Consider the following 14,824-nt stretch of genomic DNA (forward strand, 5'->3'; position numbering starts at 1 on the left):
TTAAGCACCTGCTGTGTGCTGCACTCCATCCTGAAGGTGCTTTTCTTCTCTTTGTCTGATTTTTTTCCCCCCACCAGACGGAAGAGTTATCCTTTGCTCCAGGACTCCTGCAGGTACCCAAATCTGGGACATTCAGATCCCTTATATACCAGTAAAATGTTATAGTGTAACCCACATACACCCTGCTGCTGTATATGAGAAATCATCTGTAGGTTGCTGACACCTAACACCATGTAAGTGCTCTGTAAACTGTGCTTACATCGCATCCTTTAGGGAGTAATGGCAAGAAAAGAAGTCCATACATGTTCTGTATGAGCTCACCGCCTCCCCTCCTGTATTTTCTTTCCCCAGTTGGGGACATGTGGGTGCCTCCGTGGGGGTGAGGTGCCCATCGGTGAGGGAGCTAGAGAGGGGTGATCACTTTTGGCAGAAAGTTTCCGCCGTCTCCTAGCTGGTGTGGAGGCAGTGGGGATGTGGTTCAGGGGCACTATGCGTTGCTCCGCAGGGGCTGCCTGTACGCATTTATGGGAGCTAGGACTGCTGTATGCAGCTTCTTAAAACTTCAGCTGCTAGCCTTGTGTTTGGTGTACACGAAGGAGCCCAGTGATGTGTTTTGGTAGAGAAGAGGAGAGGAGAGGAGAGGAGGGGAGGGGAGGGGAGGGGAGGGGAGAAAAGAAAAAGTGCACTGGAGCAGGAAGCAGAAGTGTCTAAAGCGGCCGGGAGGAGTCAGCCGAGGCACGTTCGAAGACTCGAGCTTTCCGGAGGGCAGCTGCCTAGCAAGCCCTGCAAACAGGCGTGCGTGCCGCGAGGGCGTGCGGGGGTCAGCTGGGCTCCCGCCGCCGAGATGCAGTTCAGGTCCCGGTGAGCGCCCTGGTCCAATCAGAGCGCGGGCAGAGCCCCAGGCTTAGCGAGCTGTACATTACAGAGCCGGAGCCTGACCGGTACCTGGCCTCGCGCTCAGCTCTCCTGACGCGGGTGAGTACGCTTAAAGAAATCATTCCCACCCCGGCGGCGGCTCCAGCCCCAAGTCCCGGCCGGAGGATCGGAGAGGCTGCAACAGGTCTCGGCGGGCACCCCTGAGCCTCTCTGGCCCGCCTCCCGCCGCGCCCCGAGGTGGGGTTGGCGGGTGCCGTGGGGCGGGCCCTCGGGAAGCCGACCGGGTGGTCCCCGAAGCCGGATCATAAATAATTCATGAGCCGGGATCCGGTGAGCCGAGCTGCAAGGGGAAGGGGCGGTGGCCGCGGGGAGAGGGGCAGGAGTGGGAGCCGTGCGCACGGTGAGTAGCTGCCTCCTCGCTTCGGAGCGCGGGACGCGGCTGCGGACTGGCCCGGGGCTGAGCTCATCTCTCCCAGAACTGGGGCCAGGGGACGCGGAGTGGAGGGGTCCTCTCTGCACTCTGTCCCCGGCCCCGCAGGCGGCGCGAGCCCGGATTGCGGCCTGCGAGCTGGCGCAGCCGAGGGTAGAGAGCGGTGGTCGCGGTGCCCGGCCCGCGGCAGACCCCGCGCCTTTCTGGGAGATCCCGGCGGGGAGCGCAAACTTTTCCAGCTGCGTGGTGGCCCGCGCCGCCCCGCGCGTCTCTCGGGCTTGCTTTCCCTCCGCTGGAGGGAAGTTGGCGGCTGTGGCTCCTGCGATCCCGGGGTTCCAGCAGACGCCGGGGGCGCCCTTGGGACCGGGTCCCCGAGGCCCGGGGTTGCTCTGGGCGGGCGGGGTCGGGGAGGCTTCCCAGGGTTTGGGAACTCTCCGGCCAAGCACTAAAAGCCTCCGGCTTTCAGCTTTGCCCAGTGTCTGCGCGGTGCCATGGAGCGGCAGGAGGCGGCTCTTGGCGGGTGCAGAGGGCAGCCGTCTCCCCGTGTGCCGGTGAGCGAGCACGCACCCCTGGCCTTACGCCTCCATCCCCAGGCCCTTCTGGGTGCACCGCCCTGGGATTTGGGCTGTCGCGGGATGGAGATCTGGCTGCTCCGCGCGCACTCAGCCAGTAGGTGCAGACCTAGACAACAAAGGGGAGCTTGGACAGCCCGAGAGCTCACGCTGTGGGAGAGCCCGTGGGGGCCCTGTCTCCCAGGGAGCGCGTCCCGCCAGGGGCAGAGGGTCGGATCCGAGCCGAGAGCGTCGTCCCGGGTCTCCTTCCCTCGGATGGGGTGGGGGGCGCCCCCATCCCTGCCCGGGAACCGGAGCCTACGCGCCTGGAGCTGCCAAGTTGCTCCGACAACCCCGCCCCCCGGCTACGGGCTTCCCGCTCCCGCCCCGCCGCCCATTCTTTTGTGTCCCACAGCTCTGGAGACGGTGCTGGCCTGGGGCGGCGAGGGCAGGCGGGGCCGGCCCGGCGCCTTGGAGCGAAGGCTGGGGGAAGCCGGCGCCCCGCGCTGCCAGCAGCTACAGGTTGCTCCCGGAGCCCGCGGCGGCCACCGGCCTTTGTGCGGCCAGGATCGCCGGGTTCCCGTGGGCGCCGGCTGGCCTTTGCTGAAATAACCAAGGACGAGACTGGGGCCCTTGAATGTCCGCCACCCCCACTCCCACTCCCACACTCGCTCAAACAACGGCTGCAGCATTATAGGAGGAACCACGTGCATGTCTTTTTGGAGGGGAGTTAGGGGGGCATCAAAGATTCGAATATCGTCAACTTCATCGGATTCAACCTGTGTGATGTTACTTAGGTGACTTTTCTCAGTCGTGTGTGGGTTTCCTCTTTCAGCACCCAGGGAGGTGTCATTGCACTGAGGATGAGCCCGGGGCCAGGATGGAGCTGAGCTTAGACTGTGGCTGTGGTGGTGCCCACGGGCTACGCTGTATCCCAGCTGTGTGCCAGGTGCTTAAGGGAGCTCCAACCCAGCCATCCTGCGGAAACCCCCATTTCACAGAGCAATAGAGGAAGGACTGCAGACTCTCAGCAAAGTCACCACCACAGAGTTGATAGGTGGGATCGGAGCTTGGCAGCTGTCTGTTTAAACAGCAGTGCCCTTTAGTTTGTTTGTTTTTTTTTTTTTAAACGTGTCCCATAATTTAATTTTATGAACTTCCTTATGATTTCTCTACTGGGCTGTTTCTTTGTGTTCTAGTTCTGTGCAGTAAACTGGTGCATCAAAGGACAGGTTAAAAACAAAACAAAACAAAAAAAAAACAAGAGTTTAAACCCAAGTAGTGAGTGGTTGGTGCTGTTTAAAACATGAAGGCAACAGGTTTTCCCAGCGGCCAAGGGCTACCTCTGGGGTTTGCTTCCGGATCAGGATGTTTTGTTACCTACAGTAGATGCTGACTTTGTGGGACTGGGGCAGAAGAAGGACTTGGAATCTGGGGACAGGGTGGCTCAGGGAGGTGGCAGGAAGCCTGGCAAGCCAGGCTCAGGAACCCAGGACACAGGACAGGGCTCCTGATGGGTGTATGGCTATGGATGTCAGCAAGGGACTCTGGAGGTGGCTGTTGGCCCTGCCTCCATCATTGCTAGGATGGATAAGAAACCATGGCTGCAGCAGTGCCCTCCAGGCCCAGGCCCAGGAGAAAGCATCTGATTGGTGGAGCTGGGCTCAGCCCCAGGACACATTCGGGCCCCTCAGCTGGCATCACAATGACAGGCAGGGCTGCTTCCCACAGGACTCACAAAGGTGGGCTCAGAGGGTGGGCAGTGCCCACATTCCCCTCAAAGCACCAGCAGGTGAGAAACAGCTCCCCCGGGTCCTGTTAGGGAAGAAACATGTCAAGAGTTCCATCGAAAGGAAAGAAGAAATGAAGTGGGTTGGTTACCTTATTATTTGCTTTTAAACCGGTGTCTGCGGAAATGTGGCTCTTTGGACTCCAGGCTCAGAAACATGTGAGGTATTTGTTTAAAACGGACCTTCTCAGGCCCCTCTCCCTTGGAATTCCGCGCCTTGGGAGTGGAAACCACAGTCGGCTGCCCTTTGCCCAGGAGAAGGGTGACTTGGCCTTACTGATTGTCTAGCACCTGGGGTGAGCAACTGCCAAAGATGGGAAGGTAGACCAGTTAGTTGTTCTGCCACAGCTGGCTCTGGTGTGGAGAGTCTTGCTGCCTGCATTCGAGGACAAAGACACGAGCAGTCTCATAGGGAGCACAGAACTCAGCCATCCGGAAGCTTCCTATCAACAGATGCTTGACATGACCTGGAAATAGATTAAAATAACTGTTCCATGTCAGTCCTGCCCCACTCCCCACTCCACCATTTTATTTCAGCACGTGTGTGTATATGTGTTGTTTTGTTTTGTTTTTTTAAATTGAGTGCCTGTTGTGTGCCAGGCCCTGGAGATACAGATGTAAGTCAGGTGGAAGATATCAGTTCACAGGGATGGGAGATGGGAAGATATACAAGGGGAGCTTTCCAGTTTCACCTGGGTCCTGCACCAGACAGCAGCTGCGCCCGGGAAGCCTGAACCCCCTTGGAAAGCAGCAGACAGATCAAATCGGGGAACGGTGCTCATTTTGTACCATTGCTATCTTATTTTTATTTTTTATTTATTTTTTTATTTGAAAGTCAGAGTTACACAGAGAGAGGAGAAGCAGAGAGAGAGAGAGACAGAGAGAGGTCTTCCATCCGCTGGTTCATTCCCCAGATGGCCACAGTGGCCAGAGCTGCACTGATCCGAAGCCAGGAGCCAGGAGCTTCTTCCAGGTCTCCCACGTGGGTGCAGGGGCCCAAGGACTTGGGCCATCCTCCACTGCTATCCCAGGCCACAGCAGAGAGCCAGATCGGAAGTGGAGCATGTGGGCCTCGAATTGGCGCCCATATGGGATGCCGGCGCTTCAGGCCAGGGCATTAACCCACTGTGCCACAGCGCCAGCCCCATCCATTGCTCTTAAAAATCAGTCACCGGCAAACTTTGTCAAAAATGCAGATGAATGGACCATGAGTAGGTCCAGCAGCTCTGAGTTTTAAGTGAGCACCTATTTTATGCTCGATGCTGATGCTGCGGCCAGCTTTCCTAGGTTTCAGGCTGACAGTTCTGTGGGCTGCTCTGGTGGTGGTGGGGCCCAGCAGGGAAGTCCCCACCCCACCTCTTTGGGCACCGCCAATGAACACCTCCTCTTGGACTTGACTTTAAACAGCTCTCTGTAGTGTGGCATAGTGAGTGAGGCGTCAGTATCTTCTTAGCTGTTCTGGAATTTGGAGCAAGATGCAAAGAAATACGGACATGCACTCGCTTTACTGTCTGACAACCACCTGTGGTGGTGAACAGTAAGGTCTTGCCGCTTTGGAGAGCTCCCTCCCTCTGCTTTTTCTGTTGAGACAGTTTGAAAGCCTGTTTATTCTTAGCTCTCCCTGAGCTAGCTCGCTCTCTCTCTCTCTTTCTCTCTCTCTCTCTCTCTCTGCTCCGCGGCATTACCAGGAAGCGAGCCTTTCTCAGCAGTTGAGCCTTTAATCCTTCCAGGTGCTGCGCTTGAGGTTTAACTCCCTGCCTGTCCTTCAGCAAAACACAAGATGAGCTGTGGGTGGGGGGTGGAGAGGTATGTGCCTGTGTGTGTGTGGGGGGCGGGGTTCAAAGGGAGGTATTTGGGAGCAGTCACCGGGACTGTGGTGTAGACTGTGGGTGTGATGGAGGGCCGGAACCAAAGCGTGGGGTGAACCAGCCTGCCACGGGAAGCCACGTAGGGATCTGAGCAGCCGTGACGTGGTGAAGGGAGAATTTGGATCATTCTTTTTTTTTGTTTGTTTTGTTTTGTTTTTTTGTTTTGTTTTGTTTTGTTTTGTTTTTAACTTTTATTCAATGAATATAAATTTCCAGTGTACAGCTTATGGATTACAATGGCTCCCCCCCCCCCCATAACTTCCCTCCCACCCGCAACCCTCCCCTCTCCCGCTCCCTCTCCCCTTCCATTTGCATCAAGATTCATTTTCAATTCTCTTTATATACAGAAGATCATTCTACTGGGCGTTCTGTGCAGCAGGGACTGGAGTGGGGTGAGACTTAGAAGATGAGGCCGTAGCTAAGGGGATGAGATATGAGTTCATGTAGCTCCCAAATTCTACCTCGTCTAGAGATTTCTCTGACTTGGAATGTAGGTAATGCATCCTCTGACCCCTTGTACGGTGTGCCATTTCTTGTTAAAGATTTATTGATTTATTTGAAAGTCAGAGTTACACAGAGAGAAGAGGCAGAGAGAGAGAGAGAGAGAGAGGTCTTCCGTCCACTGGTTCACTCCCTAGATGGCCGCAACTGTCAGAGCTGCACCCATCTGAAGCCAGGAGCCAGAAGCTTCTTCCAGGTCTCCTGTGTGGGTGCAGGGGCCCAAGGACTTGGGCCATCCTCTACTGCTTTCCCAGGCCATAGCAGAGAGCAGGATCAGAAGTGGAGCAGCCAGGACTCGAACCGGCGCCCATATGGGATGCCGGCACTGCAGGCGGCGGCTTTACCGGCTACACCACAGTGCTGGCTCTGGTGTGCCATTTCTTGATCCCATCTCCCCTTCTCATAGCATGTGTTTGGGGGGCACCCTGCACTTACCTTGAAAGCTGGTAAGTATAGCACGCATCTGTGCCAGAAACCCAGAACAGAGCAAGAGGGGGGTGGGGGGTGGAGAGAGAGAGAGAGACTGAGAGAGAGAGAGATCCTGGGGACAGAAAGACGAGTAGGGCGGGGCCCTTCTCGGACCCTTTGCGCCCCTTGCCCTCCCGACACGGCAGTGGTGGCTGTTCTGAGGATTCCTGTTTCCCAGGGGGTCGGCGGGGGAGTAAGCACAGAGGCTGTTGCTGGGGACCTGTGCAGCTCTGAAAGGAGCCTGCCAGACAGGGCTCCGTGGGGACAGTGTCCTGGTGTCACAGTGAGAGCTTGGGCTCCGGAAGGCAGACTGCTGGGTGTGCGTTCCGGCCTCACCATCACCTGCCTGTGGCATCAGGCAAGCCACCCAAACCCTCTGGGCGTCAGTTTCCGCATGTGTAAATGGGTTTGTGCCATGAGCAAGATCCTACTATGCAGCACGCAGAATGGTCTCTAGAGTCTGGTTCAGTGCTCAGTCCATGGCTGTCTCCAAGACCAAACCTCCTGGAGGCTGCGTGGTGTTTCAGCCTCTGGCCCTGTAGGCTCTCTGGGTCCCACTTTCCTGCCTGCCCCTCCCCTCGGGCTCTGCAGGGTATGCAGCTTCCACCCACCTGGATTAGGCTGCGGGGCTTGCTCAGAGGCTTTGCGGGGTGAGGGACGGGGGCGGGGCAGGGGGAGGTCACAGGGGTGGGTGACACTGCTGCCTGCTCTCTCTCTGCCAGGGATGGTGCCTTGAGTGAATGACCGCTTTGGAGAGAGATCTTCCGTGTCCCTCGCTGTGACCCAGCCCAGCCAGAAAACGGAGGAAGGCTCCGCAGACCCCGTGCCCCCCGGGCCTCTTCTGCACAGCAAGACTCCTATCTGCTCCGTGGCTTCCAGGAGCCTGGAGACGAGAGGCGCCCAGTCCTGGCTCATGTGTGGGGGACCTCGCTGGCCATGGCGCGCCTACTCTGCTTCCTGCTGCTGCTGCTGGGGCTCTGTGGGGATCTGGTTTCAGGAGGGCAGCCCTCAGCCCCACGCCCTCCGGACGCTTTGAACTACACATTGCCTACAGCGAAATACAGGATCCAGCAAGCCTACGAGGTGGGGCCCATCGGCGCTCTCTTCCGCATGGTGCATGTCTTCCTGTACGTGGTCCAGCCGCATGCCTTCCCTGAAGGTAAGTGCCTAGCACAGGGACACACGGGCCTGGTCCTCAAACGCACAGGATTCCAATGACAAAACAACTCACCGTGTATTCAGCATTTTGAAGTATGAGGTTCAAAGGGATTGATTTGAGCAGGGATAGGAACTGTGTAGCCGGGAGTGAAGAACACTTGAACCAGGTGTGATAGGTTGACGGGCAGGTGACAGTCAGAGATGGAATCAAGCTGTGTTGTTACGGTTTTCCAGTTCTTTACCTTTTTCTTGTTTTGGGTTAGAGCAATGATGTTTTCTAAAACAGATACCAAAGGTAAAAATTAGGGTAAAAATGCAAACTCTCGATCATCAAGTAAGAAGTTAACACCTGGTGTCCTGTGGCCTTGTTAGCACTTAACATTTTAGCTCTGCCCTGCCCACCACAGAACACCATTTTGTCACTCCCCAGGGCCTGGACAGGCCCGTCCTCACCTGCTCTCCTGGTTAACCCTTTGCTTCAGGTCTAAGAGGAAAACAGGGAGGGTCACTCACTGTCGCATGGTACTGCTCCTTTGCCACTTCGGCCTTCTTACCATTGGTTACCCCCACTCATGCTGGAGTCAGGGGTGAGCGGTTTGCGTTGCATGGACAGGGTTGCAGGAAGTGGCTGCTGCTAGGTTTGGTGGCCTACATTTCTGATGACTTAATGTTAAGTCTGTATCAGGTTTGTGCTTTAAGCGGACAAGGTTTGACTGCTATCACAGAGTATAAAATTTGTAGTCGTCTTTATCATTTTCCTTAGCTATCAGCTACTGTTTGTGTGTGTGCACGTGTGTGTGTGTGTGTCTGTGAGAGAGACAATGAACAAGAATGCATTTCATGAATTTTACCATTTGTTTACATTTTATTGAATTTTTGCATTTATTTGTCTTAGGTTAAGCAGTTAAAGCATGAGAAAGAGTAGTTGTTAGTTTTGGGTTGTTGTTGGTTTGGATTTCGATTCCATGAAATCAATCACTCTGAGCCCTTATTATTGTTGAAGACCATCCTGGACTTGGGCTGTTCACTGTTCATGTCACTGCTTAAAAGACTCAATCTGGAAATCCCAGAGATGGATGTGGAAAATAAACCGAGTTTGTTCAATGTTGAATACAAATTTACTGTTCTGACTAGATGTCTGTCTGTTTGTAGACTTACTGTAAGTGTTATTGGACAAGCACATACCTATCTAGTGTTTCTGCTCTTTACTTCATATGTAAATGAGTGTATATGTATGTGTACACAAATATGTATGTAGATGGCATAGAATTCAGTTGGTCAACATGAATTTACCATGTCTTCTTCCAAAAGGTTGGGAAACTCCCCTTGTCTCATTTTAAGACATCATTTAATTAGTTAATCCCATAATCTCTTTCCATATGTTCTTCTATTTTGCTCCCTCTCTGTTTCCCTAAGAAGGCTTCCTCATATTTATTTTGCAAGGGAAAACTGTGTTGTAAAAGTCTTCGTTGAAATAGTCAAAGTAGAAGATATCCTTGAACTTTACCCAAGACTTCTGATGTGTACTGAGGTTTTGGACACCAACATTATCAGTCTAAGAGGGGGTGTAAGGAGAATTTAAATCCTAATGTAACCTGAGGGTGTTAGTCAAGTTCACGCTTGACCTTCATCAATACTTATTTTCTTGGAGAAAGAAATCTCTAAAGGTTTTAGTAATAGGCCAGAGTGGACCAGTATTGCCCCTTTGAGCATGGGGGAGGAAGGGTTCTTTTTTGTGAGTTTGCTTAAATAACATAATATTGAATGTAGCAGGTGATACCTTGGAGTGTTAGCTGTTTTCTTCTGCCATCCCATTTTTAAATAGTCTCAGTTCGTTTCTAGATTTCTTAGCCATCTCTGGGTGCTTTGCAATTTAAATGACACACAGGAGACAATCGTGATTTTTCTCTGTGGGGCCACTGATGTCTGCATAACTGAAGATGCAGAACCAGACAAAAAGCCCAGAAGAAAAAAAAAAAAACCCAAAACTCAAAAAAACTAGAAACACACACACACACTCACACACACGTAAGGGGGTGGGTGGAAAGAGAGGTGCGTGTTTCTCGTTTATTAGTTTAACTAGCTAAGTCCATGAACTGGAACAAAGCTTGAAGACCAGCCGTCTGCGAAGTCTGGAGGATTCTTCCCGTAGCGTCACTCCTTCATTTGAAGGAGTTGCAGTTCCAGTGCTGGGCGAGCCGTGGGAGAGGAAGGGACGGCTCTGGCGCCTGGCTGGGCAGCAGCGTTTCACTCTGTGCCTGTGACCAGCCGAGACTGTTTACCATTGGAAGTTATAAAAGAAGCTCCTGGCGGGGAAGGACAGCCGGCACAGCGGTTAGGACAGTGCGTGGGGCACCTGTGTCCCCTCTCAGGGTGCCTGGGCTTGGGTCCTGGCTCCACCCCCAGCTTCCTGCTAATGGACTCCCTGGGAGGCAGCAGTGATGGCTCAAGCAGTTGGGTCCCTGCCACCCACCTGGAAAGCCTGGACTGACGTCCTGGCTCCCAGTTTCGGTTTTGCCCAGCCCTGACTGTGGCAGGCATTTGGGGAGTGAATCAGCAGATGGGTGGTCTTTCTCTCTCTCCCTTTGAAATAATTACAATAGATAATAGGAAAAAAAGAACCACAAAAGAGTTCATGTTGTCTCCTGAGCTAGAAGGGGCTTGCTTGGCTGGAACTTGAGTGGAAGAGACTAGTTTTCCTCAGACCAGGAGCCGGGGTACCCAGGTGGCAGGGCAGAATGTGTGCTACACCCTGCCGTGGGCATTTCCCAAACCTCCTGGCCTGAGGCTGCAGAAGCGAAGCTGTGTGCTGGGTTTACGCTCAGGAACGAGAGGGTGTTAGTGGCAGGATGATCCCCAGGAGAGTCAAGGAAGGGCTTTCAGAGGGAGGGACACGGCCGGGGGGACAGTGGTTCCCGTCTGGGGGGCCTCAGTGCATCCGAGTTGTTGTGATGGAACGTTATAGACGAGTGCCACAGGCAGCACTTATTTCTCACAATTCTGGAGGCCAGAAGTCCAGGATCAAGGTGCTGGTGTCTGGGGAGGGCCAGATCGTGGCTGCTCCTCCACCAGGTGTGCCCACACGGCCTTTTATTGGCGCATGCTTGTGGAGAGAGCGTGAGCAATGGAGGGCAGACTCTCCCTCTTTTCCTCGACTTCCATCAGGAATGCTCATCATCACGAGGGCAGGACCCTCATCTGAGCCTCATTACTTCCCAAAGGCGCCACCTCCAAATGCTGCCATCCTGGGGGTTAGGGTTTCAACCTATGGGGGCTGATACTCAGTGGACAGCAATGGGCGAGATGGGTGTTGGTGGAACAAGTTGGCCAAGGTCAAGGAGAGCCAGGGCTGGAGGACCTTGACTGCCATGCCAAGGAGTTTTGCAGAGGGAAGAAAGGAGTGGCAGAGGCTCCGTTCATGGGACTAGTGTCTATTAAAGATGACCACTTCCTGAGGTGCACCTTGCTGGCTGCTGTGAGCGAGGGTGGCCGTGGAATTGGATTTTGGGGAAAGGACCCAACAACAGCTGGTGGGCTAGATCATGGGGGTTCAGAGGAGCTTCTGCAATGGCCCAGGTGGAGGTGATAATGAACTTAGAATGTAGCAAAAGGTAATGGGGACGATTTTATGTCCAAAGAACTTGACATATTGGAGCTTTTGCATGGGACCTGCTGGGTGAGCTCGGTCACGTTGTTTAACTTTCAGACCCTCTTCTGTATTAGCGCAAATCATAATCATAATTATAACCCGCTTTATAAGAGCTCTCGTTTGTGTGAAGTGAGAGTACGCAAAGCCTGGGTTTAAATCCAAGGTACACACTTGTGAGTGACGGTCTCTTAAGATGAGTTACTTCTCCTGTACTCCAAAGCTCCCGTGTATGCGATATGTATGCCTTTTGTTTTACCGTGGTGCTTTTAAAATGATTCATGGCTTTGTATGGAAAAAATGGCGATTTTTCCACATTGCAGAAGGTTATTGGATATTGGTGGTGAGAAGTGCCTTTTTCAGTTTAATGTGGCTGTGATGAATCTGGCAAAGTTAGGACCCAGATTGGAGCCATGCTAATGGAGCAAGCAAAGGAAAAAAAAATGCTTCTGCTTTGAGTTTTGTAGAAATTCTCTGATTCTCCTCTGTTTTGGCATATTTTTCAAACTAGATTTTAGGATGGTTGACCTATTTCTGAAAGCATTTCAGACTAATCTGATTTGCTCCTGGGATCTGGTTTGGGTAAGAGGTAGAAGCAGGGGGAGGGGGGCGCAGGGAGGGGAGTTGGGCTTGGGGGGGGGGTTAGGCTTGGTTTCTGTGGAATTTGAGATGCCCTAAGGATGTTGGAGTGAGTAGAAGGGCTGGCTCGCTCCTCTCTTGCAGCTAAGAGGTCCATTAGCCAAGGTAATCAAAACAAGGGGTCTCTCACTGGGACTCCAGGTTGCCTCATGGTGCGCTCAGGTTTTATACTAGCTCTCTGGAGAGTTGACCGGAAGTTCTTTCCTTTCCAGTCTCAATTCCTGAGTTACCAGGGGGGCAGATGTGGGCCTCCATCCACCTGGGCCAATCGCCAGCCTTGGATCCCTTGACTTAAAATGGCTATGGTGGCATGGTGTGGGTACTGTCACTGTGGCATTTGGTGCTCAGACAGGGGTCCAGGAAAGGGGTGGTTTGACCAGATGGACAGACCAATAGGCCCATCTACACCAATGCCCATGTAGAACTGGGCTCCAAGGCTGGCGCCGTGGCTTAACAGGCTAATCCTCCGCCTTGCGGCACCGGCCAGCACACCGGGTTCTAGTTCCAGTTGGGGCACCGGATTCTATTCCGGTTGCCCCTCTTCCAGGCCAGCTCTCTGCTGTGGCCCGGGAAAGCAGTGGAGGATGGCCCAGGTCCTTGGGCCCTGCACCCGCATGGGAGACCAGGAGAAGCACCTGGCTCCTGGCTTCGGATCAGCGCGCCGGCTGCAGCGGCCATTGGATGTGAACCAACGGCAAAAAGGAAGACCTTTCTCTCTCTCTCTCTCACTATCCACTCTGCCTGTAAAAAAAAAAAAAAAGAACTGGGCTCCTAAACCTGCATGTATTTTTCTGATACAGAAACTGAGACTGAAGGGGGTTGAATGAGTGCCCCAGGGTTGCGTATGCTGATGGTTAAGAGGTGGAGTCAGCATTTGGCCCAGGGCCCTGGGGCGCCCTTAGCTTGGAGGTTGTCTACACAGAGGAGTTCTGCCGTTGAGCTGGCACTGATAGAGCATCAGTGACCCGAGAATGTGGGGAGGGTCTCGGAGGGAAGTGGCAAGTCTGCAGCTGTCACAGGTACTCGTCATCCTCCTTGAGTGTCTGCAGCTTCATAGGATGGTTCTTGTATCTGAACTGTCACTCCCGTACTGCTGGGGCCCTCAATGGGACTCTGAGTTAAGCCACTGCCTTCAACACCAGCATCCCATATGGCTGCTGGTTGAAGTCTCAGCTGCTCTGCTTCCAACCCAGCTCCTTGCTAATGCACCTGGGGAAGCCGTGGAAAGTGGCTCCAGTGCTTGTGTCCCTGCCACCTACATGGCACACCTGGATGGAGTTCAGGGTCCTGACTTCTGCCTGGCATAGCCCTGGCCGCTGCGACCATTTGGGAAGTGAACGAGCACCTGGAAGATCTCTCTCTCTCCCTCTCTCTCCGTAATTCTGCATTTAAATGAATGAATGAATAAATAAATAAATAATAGATAATACTCGTTCTGCCGATTGTTACCCCACCCCCTTGTCTGCAAAGTCCCACCGCTTGCATGAGATAGTAGCAGGGGCAGGCTGTGTGCTGCTGGGATACGCCTTGCCGAGGATCCCGGAAGCAGAGCTTCCTTCTCTGCTGATGCCTGCGATGGTGTCTGCCCATCCGTCTGGGAGGCCCTCAGACACACGAAGGAAACGGGAGATTAAGTGTGAATGTAAACCAAGAGCGGCCGGAGCAGCCGCTGCATGAAGCTCAGGCGGTGTGAGCCGTCCCTCTCGTCTGCTGGGGGTGGGCAGAAGGGAAGTGTTCAGGCCTGCACTTGGCTGAGCCCCCAGGGTGGTGCCAGGCCAGAGCTGCAGAGCGGGATGCACGTTACCAGGAGAGATGACCACAGCTGCTGGCCCCCGAGTGACGGTGAAGAGCCTGCTCCTGGCACCACTGCCTGCGTTTGAATCCCTGTTTTACATTAGCTAGCTCCGTGATGTTGGACAAGTTGCTTAACCTCTCTGTTCTGTAGCTCTCCCTTTGTAAAATGATACCTGCTTTTCAGGTCATCATCATATTTAAATAGATAATATTTATCAAGCACTCCCAATAGCACTTGTTGGAGATTAAGGGCTATCTGCCAGTGCTTGTCAAATAGAATAGTAGATAATGGCTTATCTGTTCCTAAAAGCTTTGAGTTAACCTCAGGTGCTGGTAATCACATGGCCACCAAAGTGTCTCTTTGACCCCACTGTGTGGGTTTTGCACAGCAACTGTAAGGAACCATCCCAAACTGAGTGGCTGAAAGGAACAACGGATTCTCTCCTGGTTCGGGGGCCAGCAGTCCCAGAGCCAGTTGTGGGCAGGGTCCTGCTCCCTCTGAAAGCTGGGGGGCAGAATCCTTCCTTGTTTCTTTCAGCTTCTGGTGGCTCCGTGTTACTAGCCTGGGGCAGCCTCCAGCCCATCTCTGCCTGCCTCACATGGCCATTTTCTGGGTCTCTAGCCCGAATCTCCCCACCTTTATTTTGTGATGACACCTGTTAGCGTGTTTAGGGCACCCAGTCAGTGCAGAATAATCACACCTGAAGATTCATCGCTTAATTAAGTCTGCAAAGACCCTGACTCCAGATAAGATCACATTCCCACATTCTGGGGGTTAAGACTTGGGTGTATCATTTCGGGGTGGGGACACTAAGTTTGTGCCATTCAAAGATAATAGGCAATGTGCCCAAGCTCAAGCTGGTTCTGCGTGCTGCCCTTTCAATTTTGCACGGAGTGAGCTCCTCCCGGGAGTCATGGCCTGGGTTGCCTGGCTCTCCAAAGGCTGAGGGACCGCCCATGCTCACTGTGAAGGAAGCAGCCTTTAGTGGGTGGGCCAGTGGCGCAATGGATAACGTGTCTACAGATCAGCAGATTCTAGGAAGCAGCCTTTGAACTGAGCTGTGAGTGTGTGGAAGGACTGAGGAGGCAGGGCGCTTCCAGGAA

The 14,824-nt window shown here is 53.6% G+C and overlaps 1 protein-coding gene across 1 annotated transcript in view; it reads left to right on the forward strand.

The window, feature by feature from the left end:
- Positions 1–1,259: 1,259 nt before the first annotated feature.
- Positions 1,260–14,824, forward strand: part of PROM1 (prominin 1) — a 97,651-nt gene continuing 84,086 nt past the window's right edge. The window contains exons 1-2 of the mRNA XM_062213392.1: positions 1,260–1,276; positions 7,206–7,642. Of these exons, the coding sequence (XP_062069376.1) occupies positions 7,420–7,642 (223 nt within the window). The 5' untranslated portion in view covers positions 1,260–1,276; positions 7,206–7,419. The remainder of the gene's footprint in view (positions 1,277–7,205; positions 7,643–14,824) is intronic.

Source organism: Lepus europaeus, chromosome 16 (assembly GCF_033115175.1).
Source record: "Lepus europaeus isolate LE1 chromosome 16, mLepTim1.pri, whole genome shotgun sequence".
NCBI classification, from domain to species: Eukaryota; Metazoa; Chordata; class Mammalia; order Lagomorpha; family Leporidae; genus Lepus; species Lepus europaeus.